At 39.3% G+C, this 25,488-nt stretch overlaps 1 protein-coding gene across 1 annotated transcript; it reads right to left on the bottom strand.

Annotated features, from left to right (window-relative positions):
* Window positions 1-1,792: 1,792 nt before the first annotated feature.
* On the bottom strand, window positions 1,793-22,915 carry LOC148830883 (solute carrier family 26 member 9-like). The gene is made up of 20 exons (XM_088919986.1): window positions 22,791-22,915; window positions 21,628-21,767; window positions 20,683-20,793; window positions 19,183-19,358; window positions 17,700-17,864; window positions 17,108-17,260; window positions 15,842-15,924; window positions 15,248-15,395; window positions 14,469-14,582; window positions 13,819-13,896; window positions 12,986-13,081; window positions 11,798-11,904; window positions 11,048-11,117; window positions 10,632-10,724; window positions 9,880-10,011; window positions 9,005-9,259; window positions 5,792-5,846; window positions 4,548-4,687; window positions 3,280-3,342; window positions 1,793-1,816 (listed from the first exon to the last, which is right to left on the bottom strand). The coding sequence occupies exons 1-20, from the start codon at window positions 22,913-22,915 to the stop codon at window positions 1,793-1,795; spliced, it is 2,328 nt and encodes a 775-aa protein (XP_088776112.1).
* Between the last annotated feature and the right edge of the window lie 2,573 nt (window positions 22,916-25,488).

Raw genomic sequence — 25,488 nt, 5'->3', positions numbered from 1 at the left:
GTCTTCAATACTCAAATTCCTCTATCCTATTTTGTAATTGTTTTGCTAAGTTCTGTTTAATCATCTTGAATTTTGTAGAGTCTGAAAGTTTATTTTTTCAATGATATCAATGATCAATGATAATGATGATATTTCATATATATGAATATTTGCCAAATGGGGGGGAACTTTCATTTTCTGGGATCAATAAATGCCTGTTCATTGCAGGGCAAGGAGAAAGAGCCAATCCAAAACACAGTAAGCTGAAATGACCTCTAAAATTGCTGGGTTGAACACAAAGTATATTTTTGTTCTGGTGTGATCAAATATATGCATAGAATTACCCCCAAAATAAAACATCTGTACTGTACTTGTTCATTCATATTAATGTCATGATCACAAACACAAATTGCTTGACTGTAAAGCAAATGTTAGATTTGTTACTTTTCTCTCCCAATACTATAAGAGGGTACCGTATGTACAGCATCTTGTAAAAATACCACATCATATATACTTTGATTAGCAAAACTGCACAACTGGGATGTGTGTGTCACCCAGTAAATCAGGTCAAGTTAACAGCATTAACAGTTAACAGCTTTTTAAACACATTGGTTTCTTTTAACAAAGTAAAAATATTCCCAAGAATTGAACGTATGGTCTTTACCAAACTGAAAGCAATTGAAATACTGTATGCATGGATACAGCTTGGGTGGGTGTCTGCATTAGAGTTTTCCTAACTTCATGCACTGAGTGAAAGAGTCATGTGTGAATGTATAACATTAGTGATGTCTTTGAAGATGGGATAATGCCTGAGGTCTCAATCTTTGGATTTCCTCTTCTAACTTCTGAGAGAGAAGTAAAAGTGCAAGCCATATAACTTATTTGCATGTTATAGGTCAAACTGGGCTGCCACCACAAATTCCTAATCACAGCCAGTTGTACAGTGAGAAAAAGGATACAGTAGTTTGTTCATGCATACTATGTGCATATGGAGACCCTTGTGGAGCTTGAAAAGTAACATGATCTGGCTGAAAAGATGTAGAAGCTAATTACATATCACCAGGTGATTCTACTTCACTAATTAATAATAGGCAGAAACAAGAAAACTGAGCTTTCAGGAAAAGTCTCTGTATAAACAGTATTCCAGCGGAAGTGTCTACTACTTGAGCGAACTAAGATGCATTTTGCATTTAACAGAATCGTGTGACTTCACTTTATAGCCAGGATAGAACAGATTCTTTAAATTGTATTCTATATATTAATATATTCCATTTATCAGTACTCCCTCCCTATAGTTTTTGCAAAAAGTGTCATGCTAATATGTGAAGAAATAAAAGCAGAGAATGCTTGTAGGGAGTTACTTAGTAAGATTTGCATATAGTCAAAGCCACAAGTTTCTAAATTGTTTTGTCTTTTGAGCTTATACTACAATTGATTATAGTAATCAAACATCATGCTCATTATTAAGGTCCACGTGAGAGTCTGCAGGGTGGGTTGGGTGGTCATTTACTGAGCACCTACTCAAACTTTCTACCCCCCTTTGTCGGTCTGAAGTTGAGAAGCCATCTGTTCTTGGACGCCCTTCAGAACATTTCCTGTCAAAACCAAAGAAAGGCGTTGATATGAGAGTGGTTAAATTGACTCAGCTTACCATAAAACATGCAAGAAGTGCAAATTTGCTACAACCATTCAGATCCTCCTGAGACAGGTGTGGGCTATCTTTCTGCTTCAGTGTGAAAAAACTTCCATCACAAAACACGAAACTGTCTAACCTCTAACAATATACAATTGCCTTGGATTTATACTATAATATTTACCGACAGTACACCAGTGTCACCTAAACAAGCAAACAGGAACAAAAACAAAACAGATCAATACCTACAAATCAGAGTAAGCTCATAGCCACAATTTAATTAACACCAGTAATCTTTACTCCTGTATCTGAGCATCCACATGATCTTCAAGTTTTTTTATTACAACAGGGGTCTTGAAGACATAATTCGATCAATAACTTAATTACAACAGATATGGAGCATCCCCAGACCTGAGTTGACAATCAGTGATCTATATTTTTTTTTTCCTTTAGTGGTTGTATATTTATATATAAAATGATGTGAATGAAAATATCACTGTTTTGTTCTCAAGACACCAAATCTGGAGACAGCAATTACCCAACTGGGGTAGCAGTTGTGAGGCAGTGCCTTCTGGACTTTGAATGGAAAGATTGTGGGTTCGGTTTCTGGGTTGAACACGGGCATTTGTACACCTGAGAAATTAATTTTACTCCAAATTGGTCCAGTAAAATAACCTGCAGTATTAATGAGCATTGGATAATAAATTGATTGTAATAACAAGACATTCCCCTTGGGTTTTTAAATACTGCCCTTTTCAGCAGGTGCGCTGTACAGTATTGCATTATGAATGTGACCATGGCTACCATGTTCTGTAACAGATCCTGTAAAAGCTGTGTGGCGGCACAGTGATTTGTTAAGCAGGTGTTTCACTTTGATTAATGACAGGAATGATGTAAATGCATCCAACAAGTCTTTAAAATGAATAGAGCTGCTTTGTGGATATCTTTGAATAATCTAAAAAGGATTTCCATCAGGACATGAATGTCTGTTAAATATTACTTGACAAAACACTACTTATTAGAAGTGATAGACGTTTGCTATCCTACACATTCTACACATCCATGTCTAAGTATCCGAGAGGCACAGCATGAGACCTCTACAGAACAACAATGACTGACATGTTAAAATATATCGTTTTGTCTTTACTGTACCACTTCAGTTCAAACCAGCACAACCCAAATTAAAGCACCTAAGTAACATTCACATACAGTACTGTAGCTACAGTACAAGTCTAGAACTAATTATTTATTTTTGATGTCTCTTGTATAGAGTTCTGTACCTTCAGACCAAAGGGAAATGTTTGTTCGTTATTTAAAATTGCATTACATGACCAACAATATATGTAAATTATGATTTCACAGTATAAATAGCAAAGGTTTGTGCAAGTGCATGAATCTATTAATTTTTTTCACAAGTCTGATCTGACATTCAATAGTGTGAGCTAAACAGGGACGTCTTCTTTTTAGCTTATTCAGAAGAATTATACTGTGTTTCCAGTAGGATCTTTTTTCACAGTGTATTATGATCAAGCTGTGGGTCATAGTACAGTAACAGAGTTCTGCTTGTCTAATTGAAAGTCTATGATGTGCCTTTTCACAAAAGTACCCTTTGTTATTTGTGACTGACTTGAAAACAAAAAAAAAGATGACTGAACACTATCTCTTACCTGTTCCAAATCTGTCTGCCCTTCCTCAATGTCACAGGCCAGCTCTTTCCTCTCTGTATCACCCTGAAGAACAGAACACCCCATTTTAAGTGTTTGCTTCACAAAATTCAATGATGAATGACAGATTACATGAGTAAATGACTTGTACATTTCCTAAAGGTGTTTCAGGCACTGTTCTTAGATCTAAAGAGGTTTTCTAACCTGTCTGAATTTCTTTCATTCTATTTATTTGCAAGTGACAATATTTGTTACTTATTTGTAACAGTCTTCAATTTGACCAACATTCCCTTTTCCAGAATTGGGTGTTTTGGTTGCATCTGATTTTAGAGACATTTTCCATTCTAAAAAAATGTCTTAGTGAGATGAGTAAATTTATTCTGAACACAATCTTTTTAGAAAACCAATTTTCAGGAAAAACAAATGTCACTTGTAACCTCAGTACTGATTTTTACTTGACCTGGATTTATTAAACACCATTTCCATTTTCCAAGGCCGCAAAAGTTTACATCCTCTGGTACAGATAACAACGAAAAAAAAGGAATTGTTTGTGGACAAAAGCACACATGAGTCAGAGACACAACAATGGACTTATTGTGCCCTGACAGTCACTGGCTGCTCAGCTTCTCTCCCATAAGGAGCAGCACTTCGGTTCAGAAGAGTCGCTGCACTGCTGTTTGAGCTGGCTGGACTCCATGGCGCTGAGTCAAGGCTGTGTCATGCCACCAAGGACAGCAGCTATCCTCACACACAGACCCGCTCAGGTGGGCTTCAAGGAATAAATGAGACTGTAACCCGGCCCGGCCTGGCTTGGCCTGACACGTTCACTGTAAGGTCAGCACACAATGGTGACTTCCATTTCCAAGTAGCAACAAACAGAATCTTTGCACAACAGCGACAGGATATCTATGCTTTGTAATATTTAAAAAAAATATTTCAGATAGATTCTTTCTTCAGGTATTAATATTTAGTTCAACACCTAATTTCTCTCCCCAAAACACAATATGCTTGCTGCTTATAATTGATCGGTTTATGTACCAACAAATTCCAAAGAAGCTGTCCTCAAATCAAAAGAAAAACACTGAATGGATGTGCTTTTGATAGTTTTAATGTGCACACTGAATAATATAAAATGCCTTTGCCCAGCTGGTTCTTTCTGCGTGTATTCCGCTGGTCTTTTCTAGTCTTTTGCACCATTTCACGCTTAACTTTGCTCTTTGCTGTGGTTTGTGAGAGCAAGCCAGTATAAAGAGTGTTAGAATGTGTCCTACCTTGTCCAGGTCTTTTGTGCTGTGCTGTGCTTTGTCCAGAGAGAAAAGTATGGCATCATGAACAGATAGAAAGAGATGACTGGGGTCCAAACTTCCTTCTTCAAACACCCCTCCAGCCTCCAGCTCCTCGTACACCTGAGCTACAGTGTGGCCGGACACAGAGCCATGAACAAGGAAGGTGAGGCCAAGGCACAACAGGGCTTTTAATGTGTGACTGCCAAAGCTCCCAGGTGTATTAAAGTCTAATAAGATGTCTCCGTTTCACGTGTAGACAATGCATGCTGAAGCAGAAGTACTACAGACGTCTTTTAGTAGCTATATTCTTAAGTATATACTATATGTAGTTCTTGAAGTGGATAAACAAAACTTATGAAACTTTAAAAGCAGCATGCAAGAAGTCAGTGACAGAAAGATTATGAAAACAAAAAAGGAAAGTGATTACTTTTTGATGTGGGTATTGCATGGCAATAGGGCTTTGAAAAGCACAAAGAAGAAAGAAAGTGCACAGCTTTTAACTTTCAGATTGAGTAACCCCTTCATTATCACATAACTCTCCAAAGTTAAACAAAGCGCATGCTGTCAGACAAAAACCTGATTGTGTCCAATCATAAAGCAAACTTTTTCTTATCTCGTAAATATATACTACCTTTCATTGCCTTTTCCGGCTAGCTTGATAGGTTTGAGAAAAAGTGGCTCTGTGTTTTGACAGTCTTGTGTTGAATTCACACTGGAAGAGTTGTGAATGAGAGGTGCGTACAAGCATGACAGAACAATGCTGTCCAGTCCAGGACAGGTGTAGTCTAAACCTTTCTAAAACAGGATATCTAGATCACTTGCAATCAATTGATTCCTTAATACCGGAAAAAACTTTTAAACAGAGATGTAAGACAATAAGCAGTAAGAACATTCAGTTAAAATCAGAGGGCAGAGGTAGAACTGAAAATCTGCTGACATATGAGCCATCCAGGTGAAGAATTGGACACCCTTACAATTAAGACAGCTGCTAAATTTCCCAGTTACCCTCCATCACCTTACAGCAATGTCTCAAATGTATAGCTTCAACAGTAAAAAATAAAAAAAACAATTCCATGATGTTGCGTAGTAAACTTTAAAAAATACTTTTATTCCCACATGTTTAACAAGTAGAAAGAAAAATTCATTCCTGTGGTTGAAAATTTCCTGATTTCCCTGTAGTCGGGCCTCATGTCAACAAAACCGCCAGCAAAGCAAGAAAAACGCCTTACCTTGAACATTCGCCAGGTACAACCTGATACCCAACTTCTCATAGCTTGAGCTCATCTGTAAAGAGAAATAAAAAGGAAGAGAACTTCACCATTGGTGAATAAAGATCTACAGTGCATTCTCAAAGTCCTTAATGGGGTTTTGTTCCAGAACAATATACTCCCAATGTTTGTAAATGTCTGAACCTACCTAGGTACAGCAAGGAAAAATCAAATATATATTTTTTCCACTTGTACAAAATCCGGAAGGTCTTTCACAGGTGGTGATACCTATAAAACTTTTCCTCTATGAATACAAAACAAGCAACCTGTTAACGTTTTCTTTGTTTTTGTTTTTTATCTGTGAGCCATAATTTCTCTTTGGTTGTGTTTAGATTATTGACATCGCCTGGAAACTTGTGCTTCAGTCTGCATGTTCTAATGCCTGGAAAGTGTATGAGTGTATGCTGCTCTGCCTGTCTTCAGGAGCAGCTGGTGCAACTACAATGCACAGAGACAGAGCCAGAGATCATGCAAACAGACTACACAAGCAAACAACATTCTCGACAGAGAGAGAGACAAGGCGGCAAACAGGGGAGAAAGGAAAGCGAGTCTTTATGTTGTGCTGTGCTTAGTTCTTCCCTCTGAACAGTAAGCTTATTCTAACTCTACATTTTTAACTATATACAATATATTTTAAATGCTGTATCTTCCATTTCTGTCTTTTTTATTGCACGTGGTGTACAAAATGGAAATCAACATTACACCAAAGTCTTTTCATAAGCAGCTTCTTCCCACTCATTGGTTCCCTAAATCTAAAAAAGATTCTTAATTTATATTTTGTCTTGAATTCTATCTATATCCCTTTGATTTTTCTTTGTAGGATATACAATTTTTACTAGTACTCCAATTTTGGTGTCATCTGTAAATGTAACTAGTTTACAAACAATGCCAGAACCTGATTACTGAAATAAAGTAGGAAATGGCGCTAACACAGATCCCTGTGGTACTCCACTTATGATCTCTCCCCATTTTGAGCATTAACTTTTTATCTGCACTGCTTTATATCTGTTAGCCAGTTCTCAACCCAAATGGATAAATTTCCTTTTACACTTACACGTTACAATTTGACTGTATTATTTTATGATAATCTCAATTTTTTTTAGAAAATCTAAGTATATTTTCACATGCTTGGTTTATGTCCTCTTCTGCTGTTATATTAGAAATCATATTAGCTAAGCACAAAATAGAACTCTGTTTATTGGTCTAAATTTACTTGGTATAGTTTTGAGCACCACGCTAGCAATTTTTCAATCAATGCACACAATGTCTGTCGGCTGACTATTGGAGTAGTTTTGTTAATGTACTACGAACAGCATCTCCTGTTTCCCTACATATAATTGGTAAAATACCATCAGGTTCTCAACATGTGTTTATCTTACATATTGCTACTTCCTTTAACACTTCAAGGCTGTCCTATTTCATATAGAACTTTTTATTTCCTCAATGTTGTCAGTTTCTTCTTTGGTAAAAACCTAAGTTAAATATCCATTTTAAAACATCAACTATTTCCCTTTCGTCATCTAAATGTTTCTGATTTTTATCTCAAAGATACTTTATTTTATCGTTTTCTGGCATTCCTCTTCAACACTTTTGCAATCGGTTTTACAGAACTACAGTGAGTACCATTGTAGACAGGGAAACAAAGCAAATCCTTACTCATTAGTCACAATTTACACGGTAGTATAGGGCAGCGAAGGGAGGTACTGTTGATCACATCACATAAAATGACATCATTTCTGTGATGAAGTGAGATTTGATCTAGGCTTTGCTGATAACTCCATGTCTATCAATGGCGATTAGCACAGTGCTGTTTAATTTAGCAAGACCGGTATTGTGGAGGAGTAATAGGGAACTATAGGGTGCAATTAAAGCTCAGTTCCAATCATCTCACTGCCAGGAGTTATCTGGAGAACATCTAGTAGCTAGTTCTCTTAACACTTAATATTGCAACATGACAGCCAAAGACACGATATGGTTCAACTCACAGAGCCAGGCATTTCCTCATTCGCACAATATTCAAGCATTGGATCAGCCTCCATATGAACCCAGTGAAACTCTAGTGGGATGTATTGGGTTATAGTGTTCAATAGTGAGTTTGCAGCATCATGGGAAAGCTCTCCCACAGGATCTTGTCAGTGTTGGTCAATGTCGTATAGACTTCCTGCATGTAACACATCTTCATTACTGATATCAGAGCCATCTGAATGTCTCTTACATTACAACTCATACCAAGCATACCAGCATGGACTGTAGTTGTTTCCTCTGTCAATTGAACTGATTAACTGATCAAGGAATTAATTTTTAAGATGAAATTGATCTCACTCATATGTATGACAAAACGTGTGAAGGTTGTTTAAAGAATCAATTGTTCCTTCTATTTTAAAGTTGCCTTTGACATAATTGGTCAAAATCGGCAAATGAAAATGAAATTTTATATTATTAAAGTTACAACACTGCTATCAATTTTAAGCCTGTTGTTACACTAAAAATACACATTAGGGTCCTTTAGAAAACATTGAAGAGCAAATACCTTAAAGAGACTTTAATATTGCTGTTATAAAGATAAAGGAGCTCTGAGTGAAGCTCTGACCAGCTCTGAAGGCCGAGCTGGTAAAGGCGCTGGCATGGAGTGCTTGTTGAGCCCTATACTCTAGGTGTCTCAGTAGGTTGTGTCATTAGCCAACCATGACCAAGACTCTCCATGTGGCAGCACAAAACTGTCTGAGTCCTACTAGGGTGGGGAGAAAGGAGGCATTCAGTCTGGATATTCTCAGCTTCCTGCTCAACAGTGACTCCTAGGAGCTGCTGGACACCTTGAAATGTCCAGTTTTGTGAGAGATATGCTCCTCCTCCAGTAGCTGCTAACTTTCCTGTAAGGCCCTGTGGGGTTCACCTCATGTCATATGTTGAACAATTCTGACAGAGGAGAGCATGCGGAGGAGGTCCACACTTTCTGTCTGTGCAGTGCAAGTGGCTGTGATGATCAGCCAAGTCTATTCACACCTGCCCACTAGACATTTTTGAGGAGGTAAATACAACGAAGTAACTGTTTCAAACTGGCTGTACATGTATCGAAAATCCCTTGAGCTCAGTAGAGATTTATTCTAGCCCCAGTGAGATTCTGTCTGTGTGTGGCGGTGTGTTGGAACATAGGGAGGACGGGGAAGCCAGCACCTTGGTGAGGACTTTAATGCCCATGAGGTCGATGAAGCACACTCCTGCTAGGTCCAGAATCAGGGTGTGGAAAGGCGGGGGTGGGGGAAGCACCGGGATTGGAGGGAGATGTGAGTCATGTGGGCCCGGCTCATTCAGTTCTATCACACTGCAGTTAAAATTGACGTAGGTTGGGGACAGGCTGTCTTCCAGCTTGCTGCCTTTGGTGGAGCCGACATTGTCAAAGTCATTCTGTAGCTGCTGCAATGAGGTGGTCTGTGTGAGAGAAAACGAAAGGAAGTTTCGAGCAGCACCCAGGAACAGACAAGAAGAATGTTAAAGCCATTTGCTCAAAAGCAGACTGTATCCTATGATGTCTTCTCCCACCTCATCCTTATAATTAACATGGTTTTAACATGGTCTGCCTGTGACTGAATGAACTTTGCTTGTGCCTCGATATATCCCAGGAAACTTTTAGCATAAAACATTGCAAAGCTGTATTTGAGCAAAATAAGATAACATTTGGAAAAGCTGTTGTTAATAGTTGTTGATGGGAAGGCGCGGTATTTTCAGGCTTGCTCTGACTGAAACATACTTTGCTGAGAGACAACATCTCAGACATGAGCACGAAGCCCTCAACTCGACACATCTATCAGAGTACTGTAATTGTTTAGCCATTAAGCGGTCTATTCTGCCTATCCGAGTGCCATTCTTCAACATGCACCTTTTGTGGCCTGCCTTTTTGACATCTTGTGAAATTTTAAGTCTCACTTTTTGCTTTCTTTTTAGTTCAGTGTGCTGTCAAAGCTTCCTGTGGTCATGTAGATCCCACCTGATGACAGGAAGGTTAACCCTGCCTAGACTGGGGGACCCCTCTTCTCCCTGGCTATCCACACCTGGTTTTTCATGCTGACCAGAGAACTCCTCTTCCACTTCTTCTCCTCCTTTTTCTGATCTTTCATCTCCTGCTGTTGCTTCTTGAGGAATTTTTTCCTGGCAAGGAGCATTTTCCCAGGGTCCAACCCTGTCTGTCGAAACACATGCAAAACAATACAGGAACAGTACTGTTCATGGTAACACATGGCATGAAATAAAAATCATTCACTTTCAACCACAAGCCTTTATTTGCTGTAAGAGCCACCATGGATTTCTCATAAAGGGAAACTTAACTTACAAAATAATACAGAATATATTGGAGTGAAAATGGTAAAAACGCCTAAGAGGTTGTTCTTTCATTTGGTTTTACAGAGGTGTGCATTTTTTGTCTTTCTTTATTTGGACAATGGTAGCCATATATAGGTAAGTGGTATCTCTGAATTGTTCCTATGTGCACCTGTATGTGAGTGCCCTGGAATCGACTGGCATCTGATCCAGGACATATTCTGTCTTGCGCTTGTGTCTGCTGGGTCAGGATCCATTGGATAAAGAGGATGTGGAAACTGGGTGGAGGGAGTGCCACATAACTCAAAGAGATTCACCTTTTTAGTGATTCTCTTTCTTTGATAATCTGTCATTAAGAGCAGCACAATCTTTGTACTGAGCAGCATCTAGCCTTTCTGTGCTGTTGTCCATCAGAAAGAGAACTGTGGCCAAACTCGAAACTTTGAATTATTAAACTCGAATTATTAATCGGGAAACCTGTTTTTACCTTTTTGATGACTTTTCGGCGGAATATTTCTGCATTCGCAAAGTAGAGAGGAGAGCAATAGTTAACAATTTTCACCCCTTCGATGTATTTCACCTGCAAGAATGAAAAGTCATTTTGATCAAGCATGAGAGAATAAAGAAGCCCCACATATCAAAGCAAACACACTGTTTAATTGATGAATTTATGACGTTGAGAACGTCGTACGAAGCTGCAAGCTAACAGCAATTTTCAAATAGTTAAGGAAAACTCATCTTTTGTTGTTTTTATGATGAGCTCCTTTTGCAAACTAGAAATAAACTCAGACAGTTGTTGGTATATTGTGACTGGATAGAGTCTCTCACAAAACATTCATCATGTTGCAGTTCACTACATAAATACCCTACAGACTGTATTGTTTCAATGCTCTTTCTTCCTACCTTGCTGTACACTTTAGGGTTCTTGTAGAGGTCTGTGTCCAGGACCTGTCCCAGTTCTGAACCATTTCGGCTGTAAAGGCACACAGAAAGACTCCTCTTTACATCTTTACGTCTGCTCCTTTTTGTATCAGGTAGTAGTCAGTCAGCAGATCTGAATACTATATATGCTGTATATGTAATAATCTTCTTATCTTATCCTTCCCATCAGCACTACTCCCAGGTGGCCTCTTACCAGCCTTAGCATTTCTGTCTCGCAGCGCCGAGGCTCTGGGTTCAATTCTGAACCTGGAGTGCCATTTGTGGGGAGTTTGTATTTTCTCATAATGTTTCTTGTGGGTTTTCTCCAGATGCTCCAGTTTTCTCCCACAGTCCAAAAGACATACTGGTAGGATAATTGGCTTCTGGCAAAATTGGCCCTGGTGGGTGTGTGGGTGTGTCAGTGTTTATGTGTCTGTGTGTGTCCTGTGATGGATTGGTATCCTGTCCAGGGTGTATCCTGCCTTGCATGCGTTGTTTGCTGGAATAGACTCCAACTCCCCCACTACGCTGAAGTGGATGAAGCATTTGGAAAATGGATGGATGGTTATATAAGAGCCAGCAATCATTAGCAAGAGGAGATAGTTTCTGAAGGGTCTGAGGACACAACTGTCTGTATTTTAGGATCAGAAATGCATCAGGATGGAATGCATATTCCTTATAGCATTAAAAATACTAAGAAAAAATTCTAAATGACAATTCAAACACACTCACAACTGTGTCTGGAAGATCACCACCAGTACTGAGAAGGCCACCCCGATGGCCACTCCATAGGGCAGGCTGAGGAAGAAAGTGGCGAGGAAGCTCACAACCCAGACAGACTGCAGAGAAAGAGAGGGGAGGGAAGAGAGAGAGAGACATGCTCTCTCCTGTGTCCAAGCCTTGACTGCTATAAACCTCTTTGTCGTCCACATTAAAAAAATCTATTCATTATCTCATTATCTATTCCAAGCTGCCTACCTTAGAATCTGTGAGTGAAATCAGGTTGGAATGGAATCTAAAGCTCACATCACTGTACTGTGGCTCTAGAAAATATTTACAGGTTGTACACCTTATTGAAGACCACAATATGAGGAAATTTTGGATGTGGCTTCCAAATGAGGGGTATTTGTCTCTGCTGGTACTACTTACTCAATGATGATCTTATACAAGATTAAGTTACTAATTCCATTCTGCATATTTTTGAACTTTTAAGCACGGCTTTGTATTAGCCTACTAACACAGCTAAGCTTACTCCTGCAGGTTGCCTACCCTAGCATCTGATACAGTAAGCATTTATACTGAGGTGAAAAACAGCACTATGACTCTCTTGTTCAAACACTTAATGCCATGTAAACACAGACAAAGGCAAGTGTGACTGACATGTGATAAGATTCAAGGAAAGCTATCTAGAAATACTTCACACAAACTCTTTTTAATGGGCCATGAATGTCATGAACGTGTTAACGATTTGATTTTGCATTAAAACATGATTAAAACACGTTTTATTTGCACTTAGCTGTACTGTACAGCATTCAGAACAGTACAAGTGCACATTCAGAACAGTACAAGTGCAGAATTGTAAACAGGTGGTAGTTCTTAACTCTCCAGATCTACAGCAGAATGATCACTGGGGGAAAAAAAAGCTTTGAATGTGCCCAAACCAAGCTATCAAATTTAGTTTATCTTACTCCCAAAACGTCCCACCCTTCTTGAATGAAACTGTGTGCGTCATCTTATGATAACCCTGGCACATACTATCAGGAAAGAATTCTAGCATTTAAGCACTTAATTTATAAGGCTTAGATGTTAAAAACTTTTTACAACACTGAAACGAGTTAGCAAATTCTGACCTGTCCTGGAAGATACGCTGTGGCTAAGGAGTCCCTACATCTATGAGGAAATGAGATGCGTATCACTCACACAGTCCAGCTTGTTCTTTTTCCAAAGGTAGTACGGGTCTGTGAGCTGTAGAAGAGTGTTCTTGAGATTGACTGCAATGAGAGCTCCCAGCACAGACTACAGGGACACAGGGAAGAGGCAGACATTCATATTGAACTGCGCTCATCACACATTAATTACATCAATTAGCAAATGCCTCATAGGATGTGACTATTTTTAACAAATACATCAAAAGTAAGATATATTTCTACTTGCTCTATTATTAGAAATGTCCTTCATGTGACGTTTGTGATCTCACAGATTTTTGCTTGTTCTTACAACTTCATCTGCCTAATTCATATTAAACCTTAACACAAATATGTATGACATTTTTTGTTTTCCAAACGAGAGGAGGCCATTTGGTCCTGTCTGGTAGTGATGCAGTAGCTAATCTATCCTGGATCTAATCTAGCTGTTTCTTGAAGGAAGCTGTTACATTGGCTGTAGTTTAGTTCTAACAAGTGTTTCATAACATTACAGTACATGTACTAGAAGTCATATGTTTTGGTCTATAATTACCTAGTTAAATTAGCAATTCTCCAGTGCAATGTGTACTATCCCTATCTTGAGTGACTGTTTAAAATACATAAAGGGCTTCTGGATATGATATCTTGTTTCCTTCAGCAGCCTAATGTGCTTTTCCAGGCTTGTTACATAATGTGCTTAATCTTCTGTCGGACTTTTTTATGTTTAGTCATGCTTTACCCAGCATTCCACAGTACTCTCAATTTTATAAAAGTCAAATATTATAAGGAGAATCTTCACAGTACTCCTCTTAGGAATTAAAGTGCTTTCACAAGTGGTTCTGGTCCTACCTTGGGCAGTGGCTTGAGGTATGCTCCTAATGCCAACATTGTCACCATCACCACCAACATGACACACAAACTGGCAAACTGGGGGAGGAACCAAATCATTAAATCAGGAATCACTCTGTTACACTACAGTTATACAGTGGTATAATTATGTAGTGGTAGACAAGCACTTATTAAGTCAATAAGGACCAAATTAATACAAATATTTAACAACATTAATCATACCACATCTGTTGTTTCCTTGTAATTGGGAATATATTATCCCCCACAAGATCTTAACCTCCATTTTTAAAGTATGTTTATTTCAGAGGTTTAGAAAATGTGTTAGATAACATAATAGGCTTAGCCTTAATTTTATATAATGCCTTTCCTGGTAGTTCGATTCAAGATGAAACAAAACAAAAGCGGCAGGCATTCAGAAATTAAACAGAATTAAAAGGTAAGGAGCAAAAGGACATTTTAGGACGTGATTTGCAAAAGCTGACTGACACTTGACACTTGACACCTGATCTGATATGGGTTGGGAAGAAGAAAACGTAGAGTCTGCCCCTCCTCCCCGGAGACTATGGAGCCCCGTATTGGGAACTGAAAGAAGGAAAGAGCTCAAAGAGCACAACGGGGTGTGGATTTAAAAGGCTCTTTCTGGGGCTCACCTGTGAGCTGCCCCCGGCGCTGTCCACAGCCAGCGTGACCGACAAGGCGCAGCAGATGACATGGATCTTAAAAAACGACCCCAGGAAGTTACTGCAGCCAAGAGCCAGCATTTCCTGCACAAAAAGAGAAATCAAAGGACTGCTTGAAAGAAGTGGTGTGAACGAAATTCAAAGGACAGGAGACTTCAACTCACTTTCTTTCCACCACTACAAATATTACATAAATTGTTTAACTGATATAAATTGAACTCCAGCTGACCCAACAAATGACACTTGCATTCTGTAAGGACTGGCGATTCTGTGCTACTAAATTATGCTACAGCGAACAACCAAGGATCAGTTTTCCTTTATATTGTCCCCAGGGGCGTCCATTATCAGCTCAGTGCTGCAGCACCTCTTCATTTCTTTTCCTCCCAAGATCCTGCGGTAGAGTTAAGGCATCAGCTGGAAGGGCAATGCAGCTCTTGCTCAAAGTCACACAAGCGCACTGGTGCCACTGATTTACAGGCCACAGCTGACAAACAGCATGACTCATATTAGAACGAGAAAATCTCTGGAGTCCAGAAAACAACCTCTGTCCTGTCACTGAAGAGGCCCAGATAGCAGTAACTTTTGTCATTAAACGGTCTGAGGCAACGAAGCACAATCTGTTACAATAACTAGCATTAGGTGGTCAGCGCCGGTGATCTCACACATAAACCTGCACTGGATCTTGAGACACTGCAAAGAGCGTGGGTGCGATCTGCCCGGATTAGAGTTCCCCGGCCGACAGCGTGTACCTGGTTGGGGTCAACGTCGTAGCCATTCTTGGCCGCCAGCGTTCTCCCCATGGCCAGGTTGATCACGTACCCAACGATGGCGAGAGAGAAGGCGGTGCCGATCATGTCCCCCCACTGGCTCACCTCAGGGATGATGGGAGCCGGGAACCTGGAGGGTTGGGGTGCAAGGGAATCAGTTGTAAGAAGTGATCATGTTTGCTACAGTATAAGTGAAGTGAATTTTAAAGTAAAGTCTTGGAATCATTAAGGAGAAAATAAACACAATAGGCCTATTCAGGATACTTAAAGTAATTTTGTACCATTGTTGATTGATCTATCCTTATACCATTTAACATCCTCTAAATTAACAGCATCCATTATATTGTCCAAGTCTAATGTGAGCATGACGCAAAACTGTCAATTAATCACTTTAAGTTGCATTATACTAACTGGACTCTAGATCACATAAGCCTTTATGGAGTTTCTATAACTGAGTTCATTATTCAGAAACTAAAGTGTTTCCAAGAAAATGTACAGCAAGGGAAGGCAATAAAAAATCTAGTTAAATCTAGTATAGAGTCTGTCTGTGAAGAAATGGGAATCAGTCAGTCTCACCCCGCAGGGATGTGCCCCACAATGTCCATATGATATTTCTGTGGCATGTCCAGAGGCCCAGAGATGGCTGTGGCTACAACCACCTGAGAGAGCAGAGGGAGATTAATGGACACAATGGACACAGTATCGGACTCACAGGGTGACTGGCCATCTGCATTAAGGTAAAAATCCGGCAATTTAAAATCGTCAGCCTTCACACGACCGGTAAATGGGGATCTAAAAAATAAATACAAGTTGAAAAAGGAAAAAGTTTCGTGTATGTTTGTATTATACATTATATTATACAAATATTCTTCAGAATTTAATCCTTCATTAAGGCCCCAGGGAAATGTTTGCATGGTGTATTTAACATAGTATTTTTCTCCATTTACTGTGACTTTGCATTTCTTTTGTTTTGTTTTCCTTTGTTTTGATTTTAACACAGTGAACCAAGAGTTCTGTAGTATACTATAGTAAACACTACTTAAAACAAATTGTTATACCTTATTATTAGTTTTTTATTATTCACTAGAAAAACCATGAGCTACAATAGGCATGTTTACAAAGCCATGAACCAATTATAGTCCATTCAAAGCATAGAAAAAAAATAATTTTACATTACATGTAATCTTGTTCATTCAATTCATTCTCCATCATCTTTTCATTACCACTATACATATAGTATGTACTATATGTGCATCATAAGTTTCGAATCACATTGCATTCCTATGGTAATGTGCAGTAAAATGCAAGGGAAGCATACCTAGGGACACATAACAAATTTAAATTAAATCCATAGTAAAAGTGCTAAAATACTATGAAAACATCACTATGACAAAGATCCATTTTTCTTTACTGACTAGAAGTAAATGCAATGATTTTGCCTCACTAGCCTTCAGTAGGGTCTAGTTAGAAAGAAACTGTACATCCTTAGACTATTTTGATGGTTACTAAACAATACCATAAGCAATTTAATCCCAATTTAAATTAATGGACTTTTGTAAAAATAAATAAGTATATTGTTTTGGACCAGCTGATGAGTTGATAAATTGAGTGGAAACAACTGTTTCAGTGAATTCTGTACAATAGCCAGAAGAAGTGCAGTGTAGTCAAAGCATCATATATTGCAAACCATGTCCTTTCTAACTAATAAAAGAATACAAGGCTGACACTTCATTTATGTCATCAGCTGTGTTGAGTAATGATGCTCATAGCAACTGTTGTATGGTAAAAGGTTGAAGCTTCCCTGTGAGAAGCCTTGTGCGTGTCCTCTGTCCCTTTACTCACGATAATGATCTCCATGGGAATGGGGAAAGGTATCTTGTGTCGGAATCGTGCGTTGAGCTCCTTCACCACGATGAGCGCCACGCTGCTGACTATCGCAAAGATCAGGGAAGCTATGTTGGTCTTGTGAAGCCCACAGCAGATATCCACCAGAGTCTAGGAGACACACAGGCCTATTATCCGCAGAGTTTTACACCGTCGAGATTTCAGAGGATGACATCACTTCTGTAACCTGCTCAGCACACTTAGCCCCATCACAATGTTAAACATTCAGAGACCTTTTGACATTATTTGAGGTTAGGATGAGGGTGATGCTATAGTATGTAGAAGCAAACCAAACAGTATGTTCCATCAGTTTGAGGTCTGGTGATGGTTCTCGGCAGAGGGAAACTGGTGGCAGTTCTGCCTTGTGCTTCTCAGACATATTGCAGATTGTCAGAAATCAACTAGACAACAGTCAAATAAACATTAATAAAGATTAATAAATTAAAAAATTAATAAAATAAAGTAGATGCTATCATCGTGGGGTTAAGGCATGAGGTCAAAGAGACTGGATGATAGGCCACATAGTGGATGTAGATAGAGACAGACTCACATAGATGACAGCCAGGGGTCCACTGTAAGGGGGCACATGGATGCCAAAGATGTATTTGAGGACAGAGATGAGGATCTGCAGCCCAGCAGCCGTCATGAAGCCCCTGACGAAGGATTCGGACAGGTAGATTGCTACAAAGCCAAACTGCATCAGCCCCAGGCCCATCTGCACAGGCAGGGAGCAGAAAGTGAGAGACAATCACAACCAGTCTTTATCTTTATCTGGGTAGCAGATAGGGGGGATTCTTAAAGTTTTCTGGTCCTTTATTTCAAAAGTAACAGAATCGTTTAAGGCATGCAACTTTAGCAAGAAAAAACACACAAAAAGACAATAGAAACAAGTCGTAAGAAAAATAATTACTTTCTTTGCCTAAGTGCAGCATTAGAAGATTGTCTGGACTTTACGTATTAGGTATTTTCACCTAATATAAAGTATAACCATGCAGCCTGGAGCAAGGGTATTTGAAAAGGGTGCAGATGAGACCATGGTAAACACCTGTGGATGACAGCACGGTCGATGGAAGGTGCTGATGTCACTGATGATAAGCCCACATGGACACAATGAAGACCGCAAAGCACCTGTTTCACGCTCACCGGTGTTTTTATTGCATTGGTTTCCACGGGAACATGTTCCCCTTTGGTCCACATTCCGGTTAATTAAACAGGTAAATTCATGATTGAACAGATTGATTAAACAGATACATTTGATTAAACAGTTGATTTGGTTGATTTGATTATCAGTTGACCAAACAGACAAACTTCATGAACAAAGTCATTCGTGGGCGTACTGACTCAGTATTCCAGAGGTTATCTCAGATTCTGTGGCATGAAGTGTCTCATTGGATATGATATTAGGTCATGTCAGGATAACCCTCCAGCAATGTTGTTGCCTGTTTGTGCAGCCAGATGTGCTGGTGCACTCAATCTTCTCCTGTTAAGATTCTCTACTACAACAGCATTGTCCACATTGAGGGTCTGGACTCACCATACAATAGAAATTAATGCATTGTTAGCCATTTTTCCACACTGCCCCAGTTAGATTTATAAAGCACTTTATCATCGAGAAGAGATTTTTTTACCTGATCAGGGGCCTTAAATGTTGTCCTCATGTTACATTACAGGGTACGCTTGCATAGGATTATGCAGAGGTTTAAGAACACAAGAAAGAATATAACAAAAGGATGCAAAGGAGGACATTCACCATGTTATATCTCACACAGTGGTCTTAAATGTAAATGGTAATATAAGGCAATTACAAAAGTAACGTGGCAAAGTAGCCTGAAAAAAAATGAGAGAGTAAAATCTACATTGGAAGACACACACATTTCCAATCCTTGAGAGAGAAAATATCAAAGCTTTCACCCTCTACTTAATTTACAAGTTAAAATCTTCAATTAAAAGAATCTTGTCACGGTTAGGAGAAATTCATGTTTACATTTTAAGAAGACTGGCTAGCTCAAAATTGATGGGCAGTAAATGATTACCTGTATGAGTGCTGTCAGGCAGGCCAGTGTTCCTGAGATGTGCAGTCGGGCGGCGTTCATCTTCTCCTCATCCAGCACCGTGCTGTTGAGGGTGGCGTTGAAGTGCTCATACTGGGAATTGGGCGCTAGATCTAAGCACACCATTCCCACCATAATGCTGAGCACTGCAAACGTGCCTGCAGAGAAGGAGCTCTTTTCAAATTTCACACACAGTAGACTGTAGATTACAGAAGGGAGCCCTCACACATGACCGTCTCAGTGTGAGGTACAGCAGTGCAGGTATACCAGAATTCTCCAGGTTCACAAACAGAATGACTGCATGCTCTGAGATGTTTTTTCCAAGTTTATTTTAATTGCACAGACTTTCTCACTGCTCCCAACACTGGGCTCCTTTTTGCTCCTTTTGTTGTACTATACAGTATTACACTCAGAAATCTGCAAAAGCATTCAATGGGGTTAGGTTTTTTTTCATTTTTCAATTTATTGCACACATATCTTGTACATATGAAGGTGGGTCTTTTAGTGAATTTAATTTCCTAAACACAATAATATACAATTAAAAAATAAAAACAAGAATAACCATGCTCCAACCCCACATGTTTCTATTTAACCCTACAAAACAGTCATACAGCTACACTGGAGTCTGCTGCAACAGGACTCTCATTGCATCAGCAACAGAACTCCACACTCCCACTGGTACCATGCATCCTAGCAGTTGAAGTTCCGTATCAATAATACCAAGTTGGGCCAGGATCCACTGATTCATGGTGAGGCAATGCAGAGACTCACAGCACAGTGCCAACTGCATTTAAGTTGCAATCAGGCCACTGTGATCATCCAGAAATATAATATATAGGCACACAGAATATTCCTATTTAAAATAATGGACAAAGAGAATGGGAGCTATTTCCAGAATTTAACAAGGACTAGCTTCTTATGATACTATTGATGATAGTTCACAAATGTAAGTGGATTTAAGTGACATTTAAGTGGATACTTAAGGTTTTTAGAGGCAGACATTTTAATAGCCCACACATTTGTGGGGGGAATGTCTTTATTTGCGATGTTCAATACCCTAATCCAAATATTAACCACTGCTGGGGACCTATATCAATGTAACAAAGAGACATTAACAGACTGTGGAAATCCTTCTGTTTTACCTCTGATATCAAGCAGTTCCAAACATTGTGCTGTGGCTGTGCAGACAGCCTTGCTCCCCATGAATATTGCATTATGACAATGTTAAATAAGAACTGCAGAAAAAAAAATGAGAAAAGTCTGTGAAATAGTTACAATGAATCTCATGATTACATGATATCAGTAGGTGTAACTTCTCCCACTGGGCTTTTGACATTCCTGCAGTACTAACAAAATTTAAGTACACGCCTGTCTGGGTGTCCAAGTTAAATGGGAATTAAGGGAGAGCTGGGAGAGACACACATTTGATCTTCTGTGTCTGAACAGAGGTTCTATTTTGCTCCTCCAAGGAGAACATTTTACCTGGCACCATTTGGTGGGCAGTGCCCATGAAGAAGTATGGGATGAGTGGAAAGAAAGAGGAGTAGAGGCCGTTGACCGGAGGCAGGTTCGCCAGCAGGGCAAAAGCCATACCTGTGAACGACATGTTCAATGTTCATATCTCAATCAGAAACAAGACTAGATCAGAAACATTTTGAATGGAAAGGATCTCAGCTCTGGACTTTTCAGGTCTTGGGCTATACAATCTCATTTAATCGTGTTAGAGATTAACAGTTAACTAATCATCTTCCTTCAGTAAATCTGTTCCCCTAGAAGCACTTGGAACTCTTCCTCTGAATGAAAACTCAGAGAAGTGGAATGTGTGTTTGCTCAGTACTTTCAAGGAGAACTCTTTGTAATGAAGTATTGGTCATTTGTTATATTGCGATTTGACTTTCACAGCATTTAATTTGCTTTGGTATTTTTGTGCTTCTTTGTACATTTTCCAACTTCAGTAATGTAATGATATTATGTGAAGGATTATAGATAGACTAACGTACAATAATATACAAACTGATGTATTATTTGATAATCTCATAGGACAATAGTGGAAGAATTGCGACTTAACTTGTTTAGTTATGCTGAGTTGTGTCATGAGAAAAAAGGCCTTGGTAGTGGGCAATATAACGTGTTGAAAATATTAAGTTAAGACAAAGAGCTCTCATTGCGACTTTTGTAACTCTGTGTTTTTGACAAAAGTACATGTGGTTCCCTCAACTCCAGTCCTGAAGGGCAACAGGTTCTAATTCTAGTTTTCATTCCACTAGATTTGTTACTGGTTGATCTAATGGCTTGTTTGATTAAATACATTTTTTTTTACAACAAGCCTGTCGTAGATCATGGTTCTTAGAGACCTAGATTGGTCTGTAGCTCTCAGTTACCAGTGTTGTGCCCCCTTGGACTACATATTCACAAGCTCAAACTGACCCTGTGGAACCTGTATGGTGCCTGCACTGACTCCACTGATGACATCCACAAGAAGGTTCTGCTTCACTTTGTACTTGGGCAGCCAGCTAAGGATGGGGAAGTGTCTGAGGGCCAAAGCTTTCAGACAAGACCCGGAACACCTGGCAAAGACAAGTAAGGCTGTTCTGTTAGGTGCAGAAAACAAAAGTTTTTTAGTTCTCTTTTCAATGACTGCTACAACTGTGACTGGATCTTTTACATCATGTTTTTCTCCTTCTGGTGATGGGATTTCTGAGTGGGATTTAGTGTGGGAAACACTGGAGAATGTGAAGGCTAAATTCAGTAAGGGGGGCCAGCACAGACAGACCTGGAAATACAGAGATACACTTCTGTGTGGAAAGTGTGAGTCTGGACAATGACAGATGACACACAGGCAAGACTGACTAGTTAGCAGACACCCCAGATTGACAAGCACAGAAACCAAACCAAGTGTAATCCATAAGAAACACACAGAAACAGCAGTTGAATTCATTACAGCTTGTTACATGGTCATGTGTACAAAGTATCCATGCCTCCGACAATAATATACATGTTCACAAAGTACTCCAGATGTGAATATTAATATAAATATGAATATCACTCCACAACAATTAAATCAATATTATTAATATTGAGTTGATATCAACATGAATATACTCTACAAGTACAAATATGAATATTAGAATATTGCCTTTTTAATGTCCATATACAGTAGTATTTGTAACATCTCAGTTATCTGGCATGGAATTATATTATTATATGTTGTAATTTCTACTCTTCTGCTTGCTCTGGCTCTATCGATGAAAATGTACTTAAACAAAACCTGACAATAAAGACACTTTGAGGTGAAGTGAATTGAATGTGGAGCAGGCAGAAGGAGGCAGGTAGAGAGAGAAGGAGATGGAGGATGAGAAGTGTTGACTGCACTGAGGTTACTGGTGATGTGCTCCAGGGGGTGTGACCGTGAGGCAGGATGAAGATGTGAATTGATGGCAAGGACAATACAGAAGGCCGATTGAAAGGGCGGGGTGGGCGAGGCCAATAACCTAACAAAGGGATCTACAAGCCAGCAAGGGGGGTGGCCCTTGGTCTTGGTAACCTTCAGTGTACCCAATGGAGGGCTAGCATGAAGAGGAGCCCCATACCTGAAGAGTTTCTTCACTTTCTCTGCTGCTGGGAAGCTTCGGCTCTTCTTGTCGAAATCCTCATCAAAGCTACGCAGGGAATAGGCTGGCCTCTCGATCACATAGCGCGGGCGTTGTTGATACATGACCCCTGAGGATTCACCAACCAATCAAAATCCAAGGGGGAGGCTGGAAAGGGTAACACTGACTACAATGGCCGCGACATTCTGTACATAATGGAAGCATTTTGTACTTTAATCTTTCATTTTTTTTATACTGAAGTGGCACTGTGAGACAGTGGTTAGCCTTTGCTGCCTCATGGGTCTGGGGTCCTTGGTTCAATTCCAGACCTGGGGTGGTGTCTGTGTGGCATTTGTATTTGTGTAGGTAAATTGGCTTCTGGGAAAATTGGCCCTGGCATGCCCATTGCTTGCTAGGATAGACTCAGCTCCTCCGCGAACCCGACTTTGATGAAGGGATTAGAAATTGGATGGACAGATATTCTGGCTTAATATTTCTAATGGTGGATTCATAGGTCTTCACCTTTTCCCAGTTGAACGCCATGCTTTGACTCTACTACACAGGAAACTGTTTTTTTTTTCACGTGAAACATTGGTGTAGTCTGAAATATCACAGTGTTGGCAGTATTGCAAGTATTCCATGCCAAGTATTAACCTCTCATTGCCTATAACAGTCCATTCTTTTATCTAACCTTCAGATGACCAGGTACTGCATAGAGCGTACCAGTATACGGCACGGTTCCCAGAACTCACACACTCACATTTAATCACACCCAATCACCCCGGTCACCTACAAAATTCAAAGAGTATTTCAAACATAAACTTTGAAGCAATGTTTGGAAATTTGCTAAAAAATCGTAAGTGATTTAGCGATTTTAAACCATGGCAATATTACTGAGAAAAGGTTTAAAAATATGTCTGACAGATGAAAACATGGAGCCAAGTGCTCCATATCAATGGCAAAAAACATCAACACAATGTATGTGAAGGCAAACTTGTTGGCATATTAAATCCCCCCCGAAACAATAAGATTAATGTATGCATTTGTTAATCTATTGATTTTTTATATTGCGCTACTGAAATGTAATCCAATAAAACATGAATAAATTGTTTTAAATTAAACCCTTTGGACATTATTAGATTTATATATTAATTCATAAGTCAGAGAAGCAAGGAAAAACATAACAGCTTACCCTTCTAAAAGAGAGAAGTGGAGCAGGTCAAGTACTTCTATTCCGATGCCTGTCTGTAGGCTGTGCTCACAGGAGTGTTAATTATTGATTTCACACAAGAAGGCAGCTGACTTGGCCTTTTAGCTGTACAGGGGAGGGAGTTAAACACCCAGCCCAATCTGATTTGGTTACAGAAAACCTGAAAAAAGCCACATCACCTGTAGTGTAGCTGCTCTCATAATTCTTTCCAAACAATGGGATGCATTATTTTGCTTTTTGTTGCTTTTCATCATTACGGACCACTAAACAGCTGTGCCTCAAAGTTACCTCTGCTCCTGATCTGAGGAATGAATTATGGAAGAAAAGAAAAAGTCTGTACAATTCTTAACACATAAGGAAAAGCAAAAAATGATGAGTGAATTCAAGTAAAATTCACAGCAAATAAATTTAAATGAATAATCATTTGAAATAAAGGTTTAATGGTAGTAAAGATGGAGAGAAATGTGATTACAGATTAAACTCTTAATGCAAGTTCCTCACAGTACAGACTCACATTGTAGTACTATATTCTTAACCTGTCTTGACTACACAATGATGTTGAATTGCTGACTTTGAGCTGAACTGACACCTTGTGGCTGAAAGCCTCAGAGTGAATTTCAACACTGCTAATAGGAAAGCATGGTGAAAAACTTCCATGCTTTGCATACATATCAGGGTTTTCTCAATAATTGCAGGAGATAATGAGTAGAACATGTGGCACTTTTATCGTAAGACTCGATGTATGACAGATTGACATTTAAATTTGGCTTTTCATACAGTAGATCATAAATCACAGCCCATTTGATACACAAGTCAAGAATCCAATAAGCCTATCTCCTTTATAGCTTATAGATGGTGCAGGGATTTTCAAGCCACATCCTGTCTATCCTGTATCATTCTTTGCAGTTGATGTGACATATTATCAAACCTGCCTTGCGTCGCACAGACATTACCTTACCACTCCAGAAACAGGTCAGTTTTTCTCTTGATTCCCTGACTTCTCTCTCTCCAAGAAGTGTTTTTTTTTCAATTCAATTCAATTTAATGGGTACAATCAGTGTTGCCACAGGAAATGAAAATAATCAAATTAACATGAAACAAAACTAAAAATAAAAAAAAATCTACAGACATACTGTATTACAGACATTTACAACAAAGACATATCATAAAATATTTACATATACTGTGAACATATTGAGCATTATTGGGAGACAGACTCACTGTTCCTCATGCTGTGACAGGAGATCACATACTGGGCTGACAGTTCAACTGAGTTCCCTTCTCTCTCCCAGTAGGATTGGGACCCTTTGTGCTCACAAGAGAGCACCTGTTGCACAGTCCAGAGACATGCTGGTAAGTTAATTCGCTGCTGAGAAAATTGGCCCAAAACTGTGAGTGTGTATGTCTATGTGTGTCTGTGTGTCCCCTGTAACAGACTATTGTCCCATCCAGAGTGTAGCTTGTCTTGCGCCCGTTGCTTGCTGGGAT

Source organism: Atractosteus spatula, chromosome 7, assembly GCF_055471065.1.
Source record: "Atractosteus spatula isolate fAtrSpa1 chromosome 7, fAtrSpa1.hap1, whole genome shotgun sequence".
In the NCBI taxonomy this organism is placed as follows: domain Eukaryota; kingdom Metazoa; phylum Chordata; class Actinopteri; order Semionotiformes; family Lepisosteidae; genus Atractosteus; species Atractosteus spatula.
The sequence above is the reverse complement of the archived record's forward strand: the minus strand, read 5'-3'. Positions and strand labels throughout refer to the sequence as shown.

What these genes read in the sequence shown, in the direction of transcription:
- LOC148830883 (XM_088919986.1), bottom strand. Translation starts at nt 22,915, where the DNA reads ATGTATCAACAACGCCCGCGCTATGTGATCGAGAGGCCAGCCTATTCC. An exon ending in GCCTGACAGCACTCATACAG is followed by an intron (nt 17,865 to 19,182) that starts GTAATCATTTAC and finishes CTGCCTGTGCAG; the next exon opens with ATGGGCCTGGGGCTGATGCA. An exon ending in GCCGAAAAGTCATCAAAAAG is followed by an intron (nt 10,012 to 10,631) that starts GTAAAAACAGGT and finishes GTGTTTCGACAG; the next exon opens with ACAGGGTTGGACCCTGGGAA.